Source organism: Aphelocoma coerulescens, chromosome 12 (genome assembly GCF_041296385.1).
Source record: "Aphelocoma coerulescens isolate FSJ_1873_10779 chromosome 12, UR_Acoe_1.0, whole genome shotgun sequence".
NCBI lineage: Eukaryota > Metazoa > Chordata > Aves > Passeriformes > Corvidae > Aphelocoma > Aphelocoma coerulescens.
The window spans coordinates 17,112,712-17,134,405 of NC_091026.1; the positions used below are offsets into that span (position 1 = coordinate 17,112,712).

At 41.4% G+C, this 21,694-nt stretch overlaps 1 protein-coding gene and 1 long non-coding RNA gene across 22 annotated transcripts in view; one reads left to right on the forward strand and one right to left on the reverse strand.

Annotated features, from left to right (window-relative positions):
- The window catches only part of MDFIC2 (MyoD family inhibitor domain containing 2), a 43,567-nt gene that overhangs the window by 2,096 nt on the left and 19,777 nt on the right, over window positions 1–21,694 (reverse strand). The window contains exons 3-5 of one of the 2 annotated variants that reach the window (XM_069028211.1): window positions 16,090–16,105; window positions 6,838–6,906; window positions 1,706–1,927 (exon numbers count right to left, since the gene is read on the reverse strand). In XM_069028211.1, coding sequence (XP_068884312.1) covers window positions 1,706–1,927; window positions 6,838–6,906; window positions 16,090–16,105 — 307 coding nt within the window. The remainder of the gene's footprint in view (window positions 1–1,705; window positions 1,928–6,837; window positions 6,907–16,089; window positions 16,106–21,694) is intronic. The other variant, XM_069028210.1, reaches the window with a different exon arrangement.
- Window positions 15,577–21,694, forward strand: part of LOC138117682 (uncharacterized) — a 165,817-nt gene continuing 159,699 nt past the window's right edge. For 7 of the 20 annotated variants that reach the window (XR_011154790.1, XR_011154787.1, XR_011154789.1 and 4 more), the window contains exons 1-3: window positions 15,587–15,766; window positions 16,008–16,068; window positions 16,424–16,527. This is a non-coding gene — a long non-coding RNA (uncharacterized lncRNA). Of the gene's footprint in view, window positions 15,767–16,007; window positions 16,069–16,423; window positions 16,528–18,150; window positions 18,172–21,579; window positions 21,678–21,694 lie in introns of those variants that run through there. The other 13 variants (XR_011154777.1, XR_011154779.1, XR_011154781.1 and 10 more) reach the window with 8 other exon arrangements.

Below are 21,694 nucleotides of genomic sequence, written 5' to 3' on the forward strand. Positions count from 1 at the left end.
ATTAAGGATTTGGCAATTTTTTTTCTCCCTCTCCAAAGATCCATTTTTTTAATAACAGGTTTTTTTTCTTGAATGTGTTAACCATAATGGTGCTTATGTAATCTGGAGAGAATAGATATGATTCGTAGGGCTTCATCCAGGAAAGAGAGCACACAAAAAGCACAAGATTTTAATAATAAAGTAATGTTTCAGCACCGACTCTGTGATGTGCAGTAAAGATGCTTTTAAATTCCCATCAGAGCACACACCATGAACTGTGATAATGGATGTAACACATTTCAAAAAATCTGCATGCGTGAGGCTTTTTGGTCCTGTTTTAAGTGGGGTAATGTATATAAATAATAGATATTAGCAATTAGACATCCATTCCTATGCATTCATTTATATATTTGAAAATAAATTAGCCACAAACTGCATAAAAGAAGATGCAATCTCTTGTTTTCCCCTCTGTTTTCCCTGCTGTTTGCCAAACGGCTTTACAGTGTTTATCTCAGTGAGAACAATGACCTCAACTCTTGTTCTCTACATTAGTAGATTAATTAGCACAAAAGAAGAATTTATAATAATTTTTCTAGCATGCCTCATCTCTAATCTTTCCTGCTCTTGTTTGCTGGCGTCTGCCCACACAGATGAGACTCAGAACAACCCTGGTCCAAAGCTTGCTGGAGACTTGCTGGTCATCCTTGGAGAGACCAATGAGTTTTGGATTTGCTCTTGTCTGAGCACAGGGAACAAAATAATCACCAATTTCCTCATCTATTGCTCTGCCTTCAGAGGTTCTCCAAGCACCAGCAAACAGGATTTGGCCTCGTCTATGTGGAATAAGCAGTAAGTTGTCAGAGTGGAGTGAGCTGAGTATGCAGTGACAACCACAAATCTGGCTTCCTTTGGTTTTCTTGGCTTCTATCCAGCCCTTAACATTATTAATTAAGCACAGATTGGGGGTTTTTTGTTGTTAATTTCCTTCATGTTCAGCTTTTTTAAGGAGTATGAAATCTGTTATTTGCATCACATGGTACACACCTGTGTGCCAGTAATGGTTGAGATAGTCCTCAAACTCACAAACAGGGAGTATCTGGACAAGAGGACAAGTACCCTAAATAAAATAAATCAGACCCTTCCTTGAAATTAAGTGTATTCTAATAGATATATCAGAGACATCCCTCTTATGAGGATCGGTGACACAATAGAGATGTTAAGGATTCCTGCAGAACATGGCACTTTATTGTGTTGATCTGTATTTAGAAATGCTCAATTTAGGAATTGTTAAATGATATGCACGATAGATGCCAGCTCCATCGGATATAACACACCAATCCATTATTGTGAAAGGCACTCAAAAGAAACTTCTAAAATGCTTCACAGAGCCTTTTTTCAACATCCACTGGAATAAGCAGGAATAGCATTTATCTGACACTGACACTGGTGCCTCTGTGCAAACACTCATTACTAAGGTACAAATGCTCTGTGGCACAATAGGCTCTAAGCTCCTCTTCTATGACTTTAATATCACTGACAATTTAAGATCATCTTCTAGAAATTCTCATCTATCACACAAATGTCTGCAGGGCAACTTAACATTGCTTTTGGCGATGTTCTTGAACCTCCTGTTCAACATTTAATTTCGAGTTGGTTATACATAGTTCTTTTGCAGTGGGCATTATTTAGAAATCAGCTCAAATGTGATCTGTTTTATAAAACATACCATCACTGTCTCTCTGATGTACTGATGCATCATCTTCAATGTAAGTGAATTCTCTGCATTTCTCCAGGGAAGCAATGGATGATCTGCTTGCATCTGACAATTTCTTCTCATTTTTGGTACCCTTTGATGAAGCGTCTGTGATGCTGAATTCTGCGACAGAACTCATAACAATACCTTTCATAGGCTTTTCATCTGTGTGTTTTTCATTTGTAAGCTGGTTATCTGATGGGATTAGGGAAAAAAAGACTGTGATACCAAGGCAGAGATCTGAAAGAATAACATATGCAGAATTTTCAAACCTACAGTTGTTTACTTCCAAGGCCTAACCCTTCGTACCTAGTGATTTCAGTCCCTTTACAGAGGCTTATTCATAGTAAAGGTATTTGTGAATTTGCCTTCTAAGGTTTTCTCTCAAACCCAGAGGACTCAGAGGCTAAGTAATAATTCACTTCCAGTGGGTGGGATTAGGTCTGGAAAGAAAACAGAACTATTGCCTCAGTTGACATCGATTTTGAGTTTGATATCCTAACTTCAATTTGTGACATAAAAGAAGGCAAAACAATTATCTTGTTATTTTTCAGCTGCAACTTTGTGTCCCTAAATTAACAGCCAACAATGTGCACGTGGGCGGTATCTGGATGCAGATGTGCCAGCTCACCGTGGCTCATAATCTTGTAGCAAAGAAAGCCAGATGGTCTCTGTTTAGCATCCAGATTCCTTATTTCATAACTTCATCCCCACTTACATTGTTGGCCTGGAAGTCAACTAGGAGATGGGATACTTCACATGCTGTCAGCGTGCCAGAGAGGCAGCTCAAAAACCAGAGGGAGAGCTTAATTTTAAGCCCCAACTACGGGAAAGGTTAAGAAGAGTTCTGAGTTCAATTTATTCCTGAAGAACTTCTCAGGCACAGATAAACACGGGTTGATATATAGTTTCACTCACTCTCTGAAGTGATTAAGAGGCCAAGAAACACAGTCATTCTCTCCATGGCAGGGATGATAAAACCTCATCAGTTCTTATCTACAGCTGATTAACTCCTGCACCTCACATCAAGCACAGCCTCACTTTTTATCTTACTTAAATCTTGTGATATGCTTGCTCTTGAGCTATATACAGAAAATCAATCTTTACAAACACCTCAGTTTTGCAAATGCTACTTTCTGAGAAGATCAGCAAGTAAGTGCTCTAAAGTGGTTTGTTTATACTCGGCTGCAAGGAGCCTGAAGAGAGACCCTGCACATCTCTTGGGTTTTAGGTACCTTTGACTTCTGACATATATTAAAGCCAAGGAAAGGCTCACAGAGAGTGAAACCTTGATGAGACTGTAGTTGTTCCCAGTATCCTTGCAGCTGAGAGGAGGAAATGTGGATGGGATGGATGGACTGCAGGGTAAGTGAAAAAACAGGGGAACCATAAGGCCTGAAGAGGGGGGAAGCAAGGATTTGAGGTCTAAGTGGTATCTGGCACAAGCCCATTGAAGGCTACTGAAGTGGTGAGGGGTCTGGAAGACCTTCTGTGTGAGCAGAGGCTGAGGTTGGCCTGGAGGAGAAGGCAAAGAACGGTGCCGGATGCTGTGCTCCCCTCCAGAGCCAGGGTGATGGAGAAGCCACACCCCAACTCCTCCCAGCAGTGCGCAGAGGCAAAAGGAGGGCACAGTCAGAAGCTGCAGCAAGGGCAGCTGGAGCTGCCTAGGGAATGAATTCCTCATCACGGGAGGTGTAAAGCACCAGAGCAGACCCCAGCAAGGCTGTGGTTGTGTGAAGAGCTCAGCTGGGCATGGACCCCAGCAACCTGCTCTTACTGCACGTTTCTGACAGAGGCCAAACAATGTGATTCTAGAAGTCCCTTCCAAGCCAATCTTTCTATGATTTCTATGACTCAATTTACTTACAGAATGAGTGAGCAATTCATTTAAATTTCTGCTTGTAGTAGGGTTTCATGCCATTTTAGATAATTTTTACCTGGCGAAATATGTAGAAGCAGAAAATCTGGGTAGAGGTTAGTAGAGTAAGACCTTGGGATAAGGTAAGCATAAAAACTAGGCTATCATTTTCATTTTAAATCACTGCTTTAAAGTTGTGTGGCAGAGGTATTGCCTTGATTTTGAAGTCTTAATGACAACAAAGTCTACTGTGATGGAAATGTGGAGTTTCCCTGTCCTGGAGAGTTTACAGGTTGGCCTTGGGCAGGGAGCGAACGATGGGATGGAGGCAGTAAGAGAGAAGTGGCACAGAGAGGAGTCTCAGAAACCTATAACTGTCAGGTTTTGTGAGCATTAAGATAAAGGAAAGCCACAGGTAAGATGGGAAGGGCAGGAGAGGCAGTGGCTCTGCTGGGTGTGACCCAGCAGTGCAAAGCACAGCAATTCTCCCCTGAGGTTGTACCTTTGGTCAGAGGAAATCAGCATCCTGGGCTATGCATGTCTGGGTTTGCCCATCTGTGATGATTTATTGATGGTTTTCCCCCCAGAATAAGCAAATAAAGGGTTTTTTTTTTCCCTCTCTGACTTCTTGGCCAGCCTCTTCAATCCAGAATATGAAAACTCATGTATTTTGGATGTCCTTACTTGTACAGTAATGACTGTTTTCCAGTGTTTATGAATCAATGACATTCCACAAGTTTGCCTGCACTTCCATTCAATAACAAACCATCTCCAGGAAAAGTTGTGCTAATTGAAGCAGCAGGGCTCAGGAGGAAGCGATGTCCTGCTTATGCATTGGATTTATTGGATAATAATTGATTTCTGAGTCCAAAAAACACAAGCCCCAGCTTTTATTCAGGTGCCAATATTACAAATGGATCCTGTTCGTCCACACCGAGAGCTACCCCCAGGCTGGGCCTTTGGATACACATGGATCAGATCAAAAGGCTTAAGCAACAATAACTATTATTTTCCACTTTCAAAATCTGCCCAAAAATCTAAACTAGACGTGTTTTAATTAACAATATATCTGTTGAGTTCCCCAATTCTGCAACAATACAATGGCCCACTGAATGCATTTAAGCATTCAAGAGCGAGACTGAAAAAAGTCTGACAGAAGTAATCAGTAAATGCCAGACTAACATTTACTGTATCCACCGACTTCTACTATTCATACTTTGAGTCAATTTTTATTCTTGAAGTGCTGTTGAAGAGAAATCAAAACCAGAAATAGAAAGGCATAGACATAACCTGAATTTTTCAATACAGCACCATCAAACAAAAGGGTAACAAAAGCTGTCACTCAGGGACTCTTCTGTTTGTTAAAGCATACTACATCTTGGAAAATACAGTACATTTTAGTGTCAGACTCTTAGTTTGAAAAGCTCCCTTTCAGTAATGTTATACTTGTCTTGTACAGCTAGATCAAGTCTTCATGCAATCACTGTAACAAGCAACTTGCTATGACAAGCGAGATCCTTGCTTCCAGAAAACACTGCGGGAGAGGCTAAAGCAGTGTACAATTATAGGTCTCCATTTCATTTTTATGCAATTACCTTCATTTCAGCTGTGGGTCCATCTACATTATGTCTTTTATCAATTTAATGTTTGCACAAAGTGTCTGAAGAAATAAAGATTGTGCTAGACCAGCAGGAAAAAAAAAAAAGGTGGTTAGCACTTTTTTTTTTCTATTATAGTTTGTTGCTGGATGGAACAGCAGTAGTTTGAGAGTTTGGAACAAATAGATGTAGCCAAATAGGTTTTAAAAATATATTACATATCACTGATACTATTTATGATTACTGTTAAATGACAATATAAAAAGACAACTAAATTACAATTAGAGATGGGAAGAGGGTCAAACTTTGCAACTCTCTTTTAAGAGCCTGTGTTCAGCTTCAGATGTCCACATATGTCTGTGTTTTTAACATATAGAAATCAACCACTGAAGTGAACTTGAAGGGAAAAATAAGTGTATCATGATGAAGAAATCTCAGATTATTCAGTGTTAGACTGTTAGGCAGAGGCTGCTAAAGGTACACCCCCACAATGTGCCATTTTTAAATAGTATGAAGTAGCAACTTTCTTCCTCACACAGGGAAGCTGGGACTCGCCTTGGCTGTTGCAGAAGAAGACTGGGATCGTTCACCCATGTTTGTATTAAAGATAGTCTCAATACTCACATGGAATTTCTTTTTTCTTTTTCTTTTTGGAGTTGGGTGATTCAGATGGCTGACTACAGTGTCTAAATTCATGAAAGCAGAAAGTAAATCACTTACTTTCCACTGATGCCAACCCCAGATCCCTCTGGTTAATAGGCAGGAGCAGTGATACCAAGACTTGCATTTGCAGTATGTCCCCTGACCTCTGTTTCTCTTCACTGGCTTTAGGCACAAACCAGCATCTTGCAGTCCTGGAGAAGAGTCTGCAGTTTCCCTGCATGCTTCTGAAATTAGATTTAATATAGAGGCATACAAGGGCTCTAAGTCTATTTTTGATAAAGGACAGAGGATTTTAGAGGTGCTCTGTTCTGCTGGACAGGGACTGCAGCAGTGCAGGTAATCCAAAGCAGCTCTTGGAGCAACTGTTTAGGGGGAGATGTCACTGAAAGAGAAGGAGAATTGAAAGGGTTCATCCACGTCTTACAAGCAAAGGACGAGGGAACCTGTGGCTCTACTCGACACTGGCATTTGTCCCAATCCATCCTGGCAATGGCCCTTTGCCTCTCGCCCCTGTGACAAGGAATCCCAAGGGTTAATGATAAACTGTGTGGAAAACTGTAGCAGTTTAGGACCTGTAACTTTTTAATTTCCCCCTGAGGCATCTTTGTGTATCAGTGCAGCGAAAGCACCAAAGAACGCCTGGCTGCTCCCCCTGCCATTCGCTATCCCGTGCACTGCTCTTGCTACCTGTCTGTTTAATGTATCACATGCTCATCACTGAGAGAGCTGTGTGCCATGTCCATTCAGTCTTGAGATGGCACAGGCAGACCTGATGGATGATAACTTGTGCATACAAAGGCTTGCTCTGAACTCACTTGGTTTGAAAGGACTCACAGAACAATGAAACACAAACCTCAGGGTTTGATGGCAGTGCTTCAAAAAAGCAGAAGTAAAAAAGAAAAACAAAACACTTTTTCTTGCTAGTTTAAAGGATATCATTCTCTACCAGGGAGGCAGTATCTGCATGCACGGGGTCAGCAGCTTACCTGGATGGTCCTCACTGCTTGGTGTCACCCCAGGGAGAGCCAGCAGAGGCAGGGAGCTGGTGCGACGGTCTTGGTGGAGAAAAAAAAAAACAAAATTGAAGTGGGATAAATATCAAATAAATGTGGTTTTGCACAGCTATCACTCTCAGTCACTTAGTGACAGTCATTGACTTCAGCAGTTGTTCCTCTGAGGTCAAACAGAAGCAAGTGCACTTCCTTGCAAAGGGAGGTTACATGGGATGGTGCGCTGTTTGTGTTACCCTCTGTCTCATAGCTGGAAAGGAAGCAAAAAATAAAACAAGTTGCTAAGAGAGAAAGTTTCACCTGAAAAGAGGTGAAGAGGACCACTGGCAAACACAGAAGTTCAGGTAGGTACAGAAAATTTGAGCGCTGGGAGGTCTGAGATGAAATATGGGGCATCATCCATGCCCAAAGACCCCAGAAACCTTACATGAGGTTCCCAAGTCATTAACAAAGGAGGAGAGAGGAAACTTCAGCTCAAACTCCAACCTTCATGGTCTGGCAGTCTTGGTGGACAAGATGCCCAAGGTCCCCGTGGTGGCAAGCCCAGGCCCCCACATGGAGCAGTGGCTCCTCCACCTTGGCTGTGCCTGCCAGGCCCTTCACTCCATGCCTAAGGCCTGGAGGCTTAAATCTTCTTTCCTCCTCTAAGTGTCAGGGGGAGGAAGGCGGGGGGGGTGTGGGACTATCCCAGCAGTGAGTGCAGCAGATGGAGCAGAATCCATGGGAACTGCTGTTGCCCACATGGGAGAGGCTGGAGGGAGCGTGGGCGCCACGGCCCATCAGAAGGGAGCTGCTCTAGACCAATATATCACAGGGGCTTTCAGAGATTCGTGCCCATTACATTCTGCTGAGCTCAGGCATAAGGATGCAGGGGATTTAGAGACTGTTTATTTTTGTCATAAGGAAACAGGAAATAGTACACAAGGCTATAAATATATCCCGGGCTTCAGATGACATCATGAACTCGTGCAAGTGCTTCACTACTGATTTACGATGATGGACTGGTAATTCACAGGAGCTTTGGGTTTACTTTATTTTGCTGTTGCAGTAACAAAGCTAATGGTGCAATCCCGGGAGGGGGTATTTTATCAATAGTGAATTTTTGACCTCATTGCATACATTTTAACTTCATGAATTAGTGACCCAGCTAACTGTAAAGCCTTCTATAGGCTTATTATAAATCTATCACAGGACTGGCAAAAACTTTTGGCCCAGATCCTAAGCTCTGACAGGCATGTGTTGATGGACTGCATAGCAAGCACTTCCACTAATATTTCTCACTAATTATACCATATATTAAGAAAAAATGAATGAAGCCAATGTTTATATGCCGCTTTAACTGCTTTTCATATAAGAAAGAAACACAATCCCTAATAAATTTTCACCTTCAACATTTCTATTCATTATAATTTTTGCCATGATGAATGAAGTTAGAACTGGAGAGGGAGGGGGTTCATCTTGAAATCTGTTCAGTGAATGACTGAATTTACTTCCCTTCCCCGACTTGTGTCGAGGAAGGAGGGAACAGATGGACACAGGAAGAAGAGGGAGGCGAGTGCGGAACGAAGGAGATGGGTGAGGAACAGATGGAGTCAGGAGAAAGTGAAGAGGAGAGTCAGCAAGGATGGTAGAAAAGTTTTCCACTTGACCTTGAGTTGAAATGAAGATCTGCAGGCGGCATGGGGCAGCTAGATTTTTGGGATGCATCCTTTTTTCTCTCCATGGCACCTACTCTGTAAGGTCTTGTGGGCCATCCCAGCAGCCCAGTCCATCCCAGGGGACCTACAGAGCCAGGACTTGGATTTTCCCTAGGGGTCACCTGCTGCAGAAGGGCACCTGCACTGTGTTCAAGTCCCATAATGGTAATAGAAGGGGAGAATTGTGTGCCAGCACAGGAATAAAAATGGGTTGGGGTGTCGTAATTCTCTCAGGCATCCCAGCCAAGCCAGAAATTGGAGCTTATAATTTTGAAGAGGTGTACTACACCCAGTTTGTTAGGATCTAATGGCTAAAATACTCAGAGTAATTTATGATTTTACCTGCTTAAAGCAAGACATTTGAGATGGCCTGATTTTCAGAATATGCTGAGCATCTGCGTTCTGAGGTGTATTGAATTATATATCCCAAATCACTACTAAGTCCTGGAAAATCTTGATTGTATTCTTAATTCTGTTAAATTGCCTGCATATACTCCATTGGTTCTGGCTTTGCTAGCTGAAGAATGGAAGAGGTGAAAGCTAAATATTGGCCATGTGTGTCATTCCCTTTGAAGAAAATGGGAGCCATGTGCACTCACCTAACAGCAATGTTTGGCCCCAACTATGATTTCACAGCTGGGCCCTAACTTCAGGAATGCCAAAGCACTAAATGACTCAATTGGAGTAATCTGATCAATGCTGTATTTTCACTGTGGATTTAAATTGCACACACAGCAAGAGCAGAGTTGGTTTTCTTCTCTCTCAAAATCACTTTTCTCTGCAGATTTGATAGCATAAATATGAAGTATTGCTCTCATCACACAAATAAGTGAAATGGCAGAAAACGTATGTCAAATAAAATGCACAACATTACGTCCTTTTTGCTTTTTGGAGGCTGTTTTAAGAAAACGGTTTCATTAATTTTGACTGAATAAAAGGTTCCTTTAAGGGATTTCAATAGGTGACATGAAAAATGCTAATACGAATGATCAAGACAATCAATGGAGGTTAAAACTGTTTTGAAAATATGTTTCTTTTATAGATCTCGGCTGTTGGAAGAGTTACAGAATAAATATACGGTAGTGCTGACATTCAGTGCTGTTTCATCTTAGCAAAGAGTTTTTAATAAAGAAAATTCTTTTCAAGGTATGCTTTCTGTAGCCAGTCTTCAAAAAGAGGTTTTCCCCCATCCTAGTTTAATAAAATTAAAGTAATTTATGTCATATTGATATGTCGATATGTTTTTCAATAAACTTTTTCACAGAGATTTTTTTTTTAAATTCTCTTCACTTTAAAAATTATAATTATATGTCTTCCTCCCACTTTGAAAATGGCACAAGGTGCTCATTTGCAGAGCTCTACTGTTCAAATCTTCACTGAGAATAGAAATGTCATGACTCAGTTAACAATGCGTTATTATTCACATTGATCTTTTTTTATAGTGTTCTTTATCTCAAAAACATTGTAAATCAGATATCTTCCTCCCACTCTTTTGTTCATTTGCAAATTTTTATTATTCTAGTTTAAAAAAGCAATGGAGTGTCAAGAGTCAGTGTATATTGTTTATGTTCTTTTTTGCTTTAAAATTACTTTTAACTATAAAAAGTAAGATGTATAGCAGGGAAAAAAAAAAAAAGCTGGATTTAAGGATGCTTAAAAAAGAATTGAAGGGATCAGTGTGAATTTTATGCTGCTCTCTTACACCTTGGAGTTGTAACAACTTTGCAAGAAGGGGGACCAAACACTTTATGAAAAGGTTTTTATGTGCTAAGTCCAAAGTCCCTGTTGCATCAGACATCATCATCTATGTTAAAGGCTGGACATAATTCATGCCCTAAATGACCACAACAGCAAAATCCACAGTGGGTTTTTGTTCACTGGGTGGTTTGCAGGGCCTGCCCAGAGCCCTCCCTGCCCATCGCTCTCTTGGCGAGAGATCCTTGGGAGCCCTAGGCTGATAAGCACCGAGATAAATCACTGAGTTTTCACAGGAACCTCACAGCTTTGGTATCAAGTGTTAACTGCAGCAGAAACACAGCCTCAGCTGGTCAACAGGCAAGGCAATCCCTGAAACCCGACGGGCTGGATGTGGGATACAGCTGTGCATCCTTCAGGAGAGCCTTATCTGAGCCCCCAGGACTTGTTTGTAGATTGGATCTCCTAAATTTTCCTTCAGCCACTGTTTTCTTTCCCTATCACATTTTTCTTTAGGTCCGTATTTCTGTCCTGGCGGTTGTGCCTTTATGAAATGGCTTCCATGAGATAAATCTATTACAGGAATTGGGGTTAGTCCAGGGAGCAGCAGGATCTCATGGTATTTCACATGCTTCTTGCTGCTAGGTCGTTTTTTTTATGTTTTGCCTGTTTTGAATTTTATGATCACAGCATCCTGGCACCCTGTTGTTATTCCAGCAGGTCTTGAAAGAGAATCATCCTCTCTGGGAGTCACTGAGATGGAGTGGCTATACCTGAAGTTGTATTTAAGCCCCAGACTGGGGTTTTTGGTCTTATGGAATTATGGAGTGGTTTGGGTTGGAAGGGACTGAAAGCCCATCTAGTTCCAACCAGCCACTGTGGGCAGGGACACTTTCCACTAGACCAGGTTGCTCCAAGCCCTGTGGAACCTGGCCTTGAACACCCCAGGGATGGGGAGGAACTTGTAGGTGTGTGGTGGCCCTATTATATGAAACAGCCCTAAGAAATGTTGTAAAGAAAGCTAAAGTCTGCTTTCCAAGTTCTTTTGTTTATTGTTGTTTAAGACTGCACTCTGCTGATACTTGCTAAAAGGGGTAATTAAAAAAACTCAGAACAAGTAAGTCACAAACTGAACTTGAACTGAAAACACACAGCCCTGTCCTTCCCCCTCCCAGTGGAGGGCTTAGCAATGTTTGTTTTTATTAATGTCAGTAGGCCACCCCAGTCACCATATGGCCGTGCCAGCCCCTGTCCTCTTCCCTGGGCTGGGATTTGGGATGCACAACACCACACAGATCCCCTGAGGCTACCCTCTGATGGGGCTGCCTGCACATCCCACAATGAGTGCTGGGGCAGGTCCATCCCAGTGCTCATGGGCAGCTGCTTGTTGTTTTGCAGGGTTAACTCAAACCTCTCAAATTCTCTTTATTCCTCACTGCAGTGTGAAACTGGAGGTTTTGATGCATTGTCTCATCTGAATTGACTTTGTTGTTTTCAAAGCAAAGAAAAAACAAACATTACTATTGTTGTTGCTGGTTTTGCCTCGATTTCCCTGCTGCATTAATTCACTCTTCCTTCCTCTCATGGTTAATGACTCCCCCCCCAATGAAGTTGAGGTTGTCTGTTGATATGATCAAGTTTCAGAAACAAAATCCTAACCAGAGCAGAGTAGCCAGAAGTGGACAGGGCTTTATTTAATACCCTGGTACAGCAACTAAAGGTAGGTCACACCCATGGACATCCTTGTGTAATTGTTCACTCTTTAGTTGGGGAAATTTATAGATAATGTAAAACAGAAAATGCTGAGTTTATTACAACAGAATTTTTTTCCATGTAAAACTCTGTGTCATTAAATTTGGAAAGCACTTAAAATTCTCAGTTTTATTTTTGGTAAGCACTATATATTGAAAAGTGAAAATATCAGAGGGATCTCTAGGCAGAATCTGTGAACTTTCCAATGAAAAGACAGCACAGTGTCTTCCTTTCATGTCCCAAGGTCCTTGACAACTGTGCCACTCTCTGAATGGCACTGAAGTTATGTTTATTCTCAAAGAGTTTATTTCCAAAGCAGGCATTACACACAGTGATGGTCACAAAGATATCCCTGGATGGCATTAATGCCAGAGCAGCTCCAAGACTGTCAGCATTTTCATTTGGTGGGGGGAAACACCAACAAACCCATCTATATTAACACCATCAAACCTATATATATTCTTAAAATACATTCAAACACTTTAAACACTGTGAAATAGAGCTGCAAATCACAGAAGGTGCAGCATTTCTCACTGATAGTCCTCAGAGCTGTACTGGTGGTAAATTGACTCATGATAATATATGACTACAACCCTGCATGTCTTCTAATAAGGTATAAAAGCTTTTCTTTGATTTGAACCCAATGGTGAGTGGTAATCTGAGAGAGTCTTACATCTTCTATGAGACTTTCCTAGCAAACACTTCCATTTGTTTCTCTCTTGCCTGCATGCCATGCTGGAACACAACTGGGAGCTGGACTTGCACACTGTAATAAACATTATTAATCTTATTGCCATCTGAGCACCTCCCCAGGTGTTGCAGAACAGCCTGTGCTGGACCATGCTGGAAAACCATTTATTTATCTTTGCAAGGGCTTGATCCTGTATCACCAGATGTCAAAGAAAACAGTTCCAGGGAGCTCAGATCAGGCTCCAAATCAGCCTCCAATATGGTGGCCTTCTCTGGGTGTCTTCTCTCTTTTCCTCAGAAAAAGCCATAGACAAAGCAATTAGGAATATCTGAAGCAGAAGATGTATCATGCTGTGCATCTTTTCACAAATCCTTTTTTTAACCTGCACTGAAGATGCAGAACATCTATTCTGGGGGCAGACAGATGACATCCACTGTTACTTATGTATGTAATAAGTACTCTTAAAACAGTGTAGTCTTGCCGGCTCTGGCAAAGGCAAACATGGTAAGTGTTCTGCTCACAGCATTAAACACACTTCTCTCACTGTGCAGTGGAAGAATGTGTTTAAACTCGCAGTCTATCACTATTCCTGGATAGTGTAGGAGAGTCAGGAACACTCAAGATGTCTTTTCCTGTGTATATTAACTTGTTCTGAAGAAAATAGAGTTCTTAGAAAACACGAATCTAATGGCAGAAGAACGTTTCCTTCAGGATTGTGCTACAAAGGTTTCCGAACAGCTGCTTGTTCCTTTGGGTGCATGAAATATGAGGTTCAGCCTGCTCAGAAGTGCAAACACGTAATTTCTTCTCACCGTGGCACCTTCACTGCGGTCATTTCCACCTGGCTTTGTGATGCTGGCAAGCTCAGTAGTAACACAATGTCTCCATTGTGTGAGCTTTTGGAGGAGAGCTGGAGAGCTCCACAGCCCCGGGGAGATGCCCAGAGCTGTCTGTTTGTCCTGCTTCACCAGGAGCTGCATTCACAAGGAGTTTTGTTATTCTGATGTGGGCAGTGAACACCAGAGTTTCAGGTGCTGTTGGACAGTAACACTGCTCCCACCTGTCTGTGCATCATGCACAAGGATCGAAGGGTTGTTGGGCAACCTTCAGCAGGCTGGGCTTGCCAAGGACCCAGGAGTGGCACCCCTTGTCCATCCCCTAGGAGCTGCCCGGGCACAGGGGCAGGTGAAAGCCCAACCCTCTCCTCAACACTCCCTGACATCAAAACCATGACTGAAATTTTGCACAAGGCTCAGGTGTACAGTGCCTTCCAAGCGAGGAGGTCACAGCCCAGGCCCTGAGAGGAAGAACTGGGTGTCAAAGAAATGGAAGAGGTATCACTGTTTTAACACAGATTAGGCAAAATCTAACCCCCATTAATCCTTCAGATCAGGGCCATTGGTTTGTTCTTTTTTCAATCTGTTCTGTATTCAAAGCAAGTACAGTTTTTTTCTGTCGCTATACCGCTATTGTTAACAACTATAAATGTATTAAAAACACAGGGGCATTTTAGTATGTGTATTGTGCATAAGAAATATTGTTACATGACAAGCTCCAATTGCCAAGTGAAAAGAGGTTTTATTGAAGGAAATAGCAGTAGCAAACAGTGAACTATGCAGAATAATGGTAATTGTTCCTTTAACATTGGCAGCGCGCGTTCACTTAATATGACTGCTCCTCTGTCTCTGCCTCATCCAGACCCAGAGGACCTGTTAGACAAGCAGGCAGCCACCTCTCTCTGGGATCAAGCTGTCAATGCAAACTTGCTTTCTTTCTGTTTCTCCGAGCTAAGCTATACCCCCAGAGCTCCTGAAGCTTTTCCTGAGTGAAAGCTTTAAAAAAGCTCCATTCTAAATTACATCACACGAGCTGTTCTCTTCAGACTGACAGAACAAAAGCAGGAGGGGGGGAAAATGCCAAAAGTACCATCTGAATGACTTGAGTTGCACAGGATGATTTACCTCTTCATGCTTTATCAGAGCAGGCGAACATCTTGACCTTGCCTACCAAAGCCTCATCAGTGTCCTCTAAGCAGCAGAGAAAGTTTGCATCATGTGTGTTTACAGTACAAGTAGAATCATAGAATGGTTTGGGTTGGAGGAGACGTTAAAGAACCTCCTGTTCCAAGCCCCCTGCCATGGGCAGGGACACCTTCCACTAGATCAGGCTGCTCAGGGCTCCATCCAGCCTGGTCTTGAACATTTCCAGGGATGGGGTATTCACAACTTCTCTGGGTAACCAGTGCCAGTGCCTTGCTGTCTTCTCTGTAAAGAATTTCTTCCTAATAGCTAGTCTAAACCTACTCTGCTTCAGATATAAGCCATTCCCCCTAGTCTATCACTACATGCCTTTGTCAAAAGCCCCTTCCCAGCTCTCTTGTAGGCCCCCATCATGTACTGAAGCCATTGGGTTTAGGCTTTTTGATTGCAACAGCTGTGTCTTGGGTGCCCCATTAAGAAAGGTCCTAATGGGGCCACGGTGCTTTCTAAAATTTTTGGATGATGTGGTTTCTAACACAGCCAACTTATTGTTACTGGAAGAGCCCAGCCTGTGGGTGCTGCCCAGCCTGGTGTACTCATCCTTTAATCAGCAACACCCCAATTAATGGTCATGGTGAGGAGTACTGAGGGCCACTGCCAAATTCTGAAAGGTCTCTTGGGTTGGCTCCAGCTGGGACTCTCCAAATGCCATTTTCAGAAGTAATTGGAGCAGATAAGCATTACCCACTTCTGGAGTGGCTGGGTAGAAAGCAGATAAATTGGCATATCTTCCCATTCTAAAGGCTTTCACATGGTGTTAATTGGTATGAGAAGCCTCAGTTAGGAAAACATCCTCAGCTGGGGGGGGTGGGGAGAGGGCCACAGGCCTTGCTTCTCCTTTAGCAGATAAATAGAGGAAAAAGGGCAACCAACATCATGGCAGTTCTCCAGATAATGTGCAGAATTAGTAGCCCTTGAAAGGAGGCAGTTTGAGGGCTGTCTGATACCAAAGTAATCAGCTGAGATCCTGCAAATGGGAACAAGCAGCCAAGCTCCTAAGCTGACCCTTTTGGGGCTCTTACTCAATTTTCGTAAGAAAGCTTCTTCTCATGCTTTAAAGCTTCTAGGCTTAGCCCCCTGTGCAGCATTTCTGTGCTTGTTCTGTTGCTTTGAGTAAACCTTAAAGTGTTTCTTTAGCATGATTAATGCAAAAAATAATCTTGATTTAAAAATGGGCTGTAGGCTGAAACAGATGAAAAGTATTAAGGAAAAACTCTTGCTTGCATCCCCCAATGGAATTACACTAATGGAGCTAATTTTTTTGCATGGAAGGTGCCATGTCAGTGGATGAAATGCTGTGGATCCATGCCCTATGTGCTACGGAGAGAAGGAGGTGAGAAGATGAAGGGTTTACCTAAGTTTATAAGGGGCTGCCTAGTCTGAGAAAATAAGAATGTGAAAAGAAAGTTTCACTAAGCAGGAAAAGCTTCTCAGCTGGTGATGTGCCTTTGTTATCCCACATGAGTGTTCTGTGAACACCTCAAAACTGTATTGTTATCAGAGAAAAGAGGAAAGTCAAGCTATGTCCCCTAACTGACTTCACAAGTATGTTAAAAATAACTCTTAATAGAAGTTAGGAGATACCCCTTCCCTTTAATGATGTAGTTAGTGTCCTGTGGCCTCTCACTGAGATGATCTTGGAGGTGTTTTCCAACCAAAATGATTCTATAATTCTGTGTTTTCCCCAGGGAACACAGCGATTTTCATACAGTCAACACAACTTGTCTTACCCAAAGGGAGACTGCTTGAGGATTCTGATTCACTGATGCAGCATTGAACCCTGAGCTTCTGAGTGAGTAAAGTTTGTCTTTTGCTGGTTTTTTTGGTAGCATGTGTCTGAGTTTTCTTTATGCACCTGTGAAATGAGTCTGCCTCCATCCATGAGGGACCATCCCAATGCCTGTTAAAGGTGCTGGTAATGTTTGGCTGCAGGGCAAACCATAACAAGTGTTGTATCTGATTCCTATACCAAAATGAAAATCTTAATTTTGCAAAATCTTTATTAAAATGATCACAACCGAGGCAACCATGGATAATGAACTGTATGCTTCATCACATCCCCGCTCCTACCAATGGTACAGATGAAGATGCTGGACTTCTTGAACGTAGTGGATTAAGTTATTAAACATAAACCTAGTCCAGCTTTCTGAACCAAGGGCTTAGGATATGTTGAAAGTTCAAGTTTAGCTCACCCATCTTTATTTCCCTGTTTCAGCACAGCAATGCTTCCTACCTTTTTAAGTGTATTAGGCTTTTGCACTGCCTTTCACCACCATGGGCTTTGGCAATCTCAAAATTGCTAACAGTGGCAAAGCTGAAAACTTGGTGGCTACTTGGTCTGTAGCACTGTGCCTTTCTCCCCTGCTTGGAGGGGAAGATGTAGTCCTTATCTAAATGACTGAATACTTGGGTGGCCATGTGATCCCAATGGATGTGGGATTTTGTGCCACACAGGGGTCACTAAAATAATGTTTTGCAGTTTCTTTGGTAAATCTTGATCTTTACACAAATTCTGGAAAACACTAGCCTATCTTGTAAATTTCAAGTTGTGCTTCTAATAGTGCTAACCAGTAGCGTGCTTTGTTATAAAATGAGGAAAATGTTATCTGGAAATAACATTCAGATAACAGGCAGGATGCCATGGTCCTATTCCCAGACTCAAATCCAGCATAGCTGGCCTTTCAGCAGGACAGCATTGCAGCTTCTTGTGGCTTGGGGACAAGTGTGCTTGTAGGCAAAGGTTCATGAGTCTCTGACACTTTGCCAAAAGCCAGACATGGACTCCCGGCGGAGCTGTGTGTCTGAGAAGGGATTAATTTGCTTATGCCACCGTGCAGACCACACTGCCCTCTGCTCCCACCCTGTTTGATTCACATCCTGGGCTGCTCTGTCTGGTACACTGCAGCCTTTGGGGGTGGACTGAGGGAATTACTTATTCCCATCTGGACTGAGGTCCAGAAAATTTGCTTAGAAATCTGTAGAAAACATTTCTCCTTTTTATTCTCCAAGAATGTGTAAGACAAGCTTTATGCTGTCTTTGAGCTTGCTAAAAAAGGAACAGAAATTCATGCCTTTTTCCATATGTTTATTTTGAGTTGCGATTCTTCTGGGAAGGGTGATTTGTTTGTCTTTCCATGACAAATGACAATGGTTTAAGTTGCATCTCTGCCAACATCTTTCTAAGTGGTTTCAAGTAGTTTACTTACAGGGATTATTTCATCTACCACAGAACATGAGGCAGCTCTGAGGTAGTGTCTAAATTGCACTGAACAAGACCATGGAAAGTTAGGTTAAGGCAGGAAATGTAAGGCTCAGTAGACAGTAGGATCACAAAAGCATGGAATGATGGTTTGCAAGTGTGTTGCACTTGAAGAAAAAAGACATTATTTGACTTTTCCTCTCCTGATGGCACCAGGAAGACCAGGAAAGACTCCTAACGCTGGATGTGCCAACTGCTTAAATTCTGACCGTCCCTCAATGAGTGCTTGTGCTATTTAGCCCCCTATAAAGTGGGAATATGTAGTACCTAAGCATATGTGATTTGGTGCTCAAGTCATTGCTGTAAGTTAATACAGGCTTTGTAAATGTCATTGTCAATGTCTTGTGGTTGCCTTGCTGAGCTTCAGAAAGAGTCTGAAATTTCTATTCAGCAAACTTCTCCAGCTCTCACAGCTTATGGTCACTCGTTATCTACAGCAGGAGGGTCAGACTTCGGAGACTGCAGCTTCTTCCCAGCCTGCAGGTTTCCTCCCCCTTCAAGTCTGTTTTTTGCTCTTGCCAGTACCCTGCCTTCTGTTTAAAAGCATTAGTAATACCAAATAAAGCTTAAGACGCTTGTTATAACAACTAAGTTGCTTCCTTTTTAATCAGAGCACATGCTTATGCCAGGTTTGGCATGAAGAATCTGTGTAAGTGTTTGGTTCAGGGCACAGTAAGCTGATCATTTGTTAGAAGTAGTGCATTATGTATCATTTTGCTTTTAGTGGTACAATTTACTGGGAGGTTGGTGCAAGTACTGGTAATATAATTTTTGCTTGGTTGGAGGTGGTTAAAACATAAAGAATGAAAAATAATTCTATTGCCATGTGTGCTGAATTGTGGTTTGGTAGCAGCAGTTGTCTGTAGCTAAGTGGCCATCAAAACCTTTCTTGGGGTGGCAATAAATTATAAAAAAATCTTCTGAAAAATATCAGTTTTCAAAGAGTAAAAGATGCAGCAATTATTGTGACACAGGTTTGCAGTCTGTTTCTGGTTATCTTTTTGGCTGGGGAGTTGGGTTTCTAATTGTAAGGTTAAGGAATCCTTTTTATCTATCTCTTGCCTCCTAATCCTATGCTAGACAGTATTGATTTCTGTGCCTTTTGTCTTCTAGGGAAGGAGACAATCTCTGGCTCATGCGAACATCTTGTTAGAGTCTGCTGAGGATTAGGGGGTGTGACAGTTTTCTTGCTGAGCCTTTTTATTGGGGATTTTTATGCCTGGTTTTCTGGGAGGTCTTTGAAATGTCTTTTATGTAGCAATCATTTCACTCTTTCTTTGTTGTCTCAAATGTTGAGGCTGTATTCTTCTCATCTGTTCCTGTTTATATTCCATACTAGCTGGTCATAACAGTTTAGCTTGAAACTATCATCACACCGTGTGCTTCTGAATCACAGGAGTGTTGCTAACTGCTCTAGGACAACTGCAAATTTGAGCTTTTTTTTTTTTTTTAGGGCATCTGAAGATTTAGCATGGTAGTTTAGTATGAAATACTGTTAAAGATGAAAAACAGTCTGGGAGTTGGACTTTTCAAGCATCCTCAGCCAGGTATAGGCACTTGAAAATGCTCCTGCTCTAATGAGAGAGGTCCCCCTTAGGGTGATGTTCATCATTCCAGCTCTACCTCATAGGCATGATAAGTGTTCAGTCTGGCCTAAACTCCTACAGAAATCAATGAAAGACAAGCCCATCCTGCTGGCAAATCATCCCATCTTGACTGAAGAGATTAAGCCAGGAAAAAATGGCTTTTTCGGAAGTCTGGTTTTGTCCCTACTCTCATCCCCTCTCCCTGCAGCTGGCTACAGATAATTATGCAGATGAGAGCCCAAATTTCTCTGAAGTCAGATGATCCTGGCCAAAAGAAATGAGAGAAACTTAGCTTTTCATAAGTTTCTTCATCTCAGTTTCAGGGAGTAATGGGTTCAGTCAACGTACTTCAATACAAGTAAAGCAGTAGATTTTGCTTCCTAAAATTTTTATTAAATCAATGCTTCTATATCTTGAGTAGCTATCTTAAAACATATGGACTTCTTATATCTTTTCAAATGAGATGGTATTTCTGACACTGTGTAAGTTCAGGTACCAGCTGGGCAGATCCCAGATTTAAGGTTAGGCAAGGAGCCAGGGTTATGTAGCCTTGCTGATAATGAAGACATGAGAGACAGGTTTCTGGGACATTCACATAGGAAAACTGGTTGCATCACCTTCCCCTTTGATAAGGTTGAGGTAAAAATTTTGCTGTTGTGACTTCATTACCAAAACTGAGTGACTGATGTGCACAAGATGCTGTTTCAAAATATTAATCTGACTCCCATTTATTTCACTAAAGAGTGTATCATAGCTTTGTGGAGGAAGAAGCTACCTGCATACATGCTTATTTTTGCTGCAGTAAATACTTTCCTGAAAGCTGGTTTCCTCTTTTCTCTCCCTACCCAAAATTTGCCCCATATAACAGCAGTTCCACCTGCCTTTGCTTACTGCCTCTCTAGCCTAATTTTTAGTGTCGAAAGCCATATTTAATACAGTTCAATTTCACACATAACCGCAAACCCCATTCTTCCAGATATGACCTCAGTTTATTTTATATCACATGTCTTTTTGTTAAGGTATTTTATACATAGCATAATATGCAATGATACGGCACTGATGTTTATCAAAATTGTTTTACACTGTACTTATTTCTATTCCCGTCTTTTGGATCAAGTACAATACAGCTGCAGATTAATACCACCTTTTAAAATAGGTTTAATGTGTTTATTTTCTTACCGCATTCGCTTCATCCACTGACTTGTTATATGGATTATATTTAAAGTGAATCTTGGGGGACTATCAAAGGGCATTTATTTTCTATTGAAATAACAATTAAGATAACACTCAACTAATATAGTAATCAAATAAACCTGACAAATAACAAAAACTTTTTTAAAGCTGCAGAGGCATGCTAACAAATCTATTTGATCAATATATGGGATGTGAAAAAAGAGGAGACAAGATTGACTGATGAATAAAATGGAACTGACACAAATAGGCTGACAGCCAGTCGCAAGTCTCTTTAGGGCAAATGCAATTAACTTAGAATAATAGACTCAAATTTGATGGTTAGAAATGCATTTTTATTAACAATCACAGCCTGAATCATTATGCACTCTTATGAATAAAATTGTAGTTATACTGAAAGTCTGTGTATACATGTATGCATGTACGTACAAAAAAGCCTTGTTGAAGGAGAGCTTTATTTTTGTGACAGAATGGTTGTGTGGGATTTAAAATATAAAGCATACACAAGTATAAATCTAAATATTCAAACCAGTGATATAAAAATCACATATGTAGTGTGCTAGTATTAATGATAAAGGCAATAAGCATCAGTCCCAGGACTGCTTGTTCTTTTGGGATGTGAAATTGCAATCAGGGATTTACAGATTTCATTCTGAGGCAGAGAAGTCATTACTAGAAACATAAGCTCATTCTCTTTACTTTAATAGCTATTTTAAATCATTCATTTAGAAAATACATTAACTATTTATTGTATAGGCAATATTTCTATTGGCGTTTCATTTTCATGCTTTTTTATAATCCTTTTTAGCAAATTATTTTATTAAAAGAAGATTAGAATTAGCAAAAGGATTCTACCAATTTTTGAAAATGCTACTCTTGAAGAAGGATATTTCCCATTATTAACAGGTATGCAGTATTAAAAC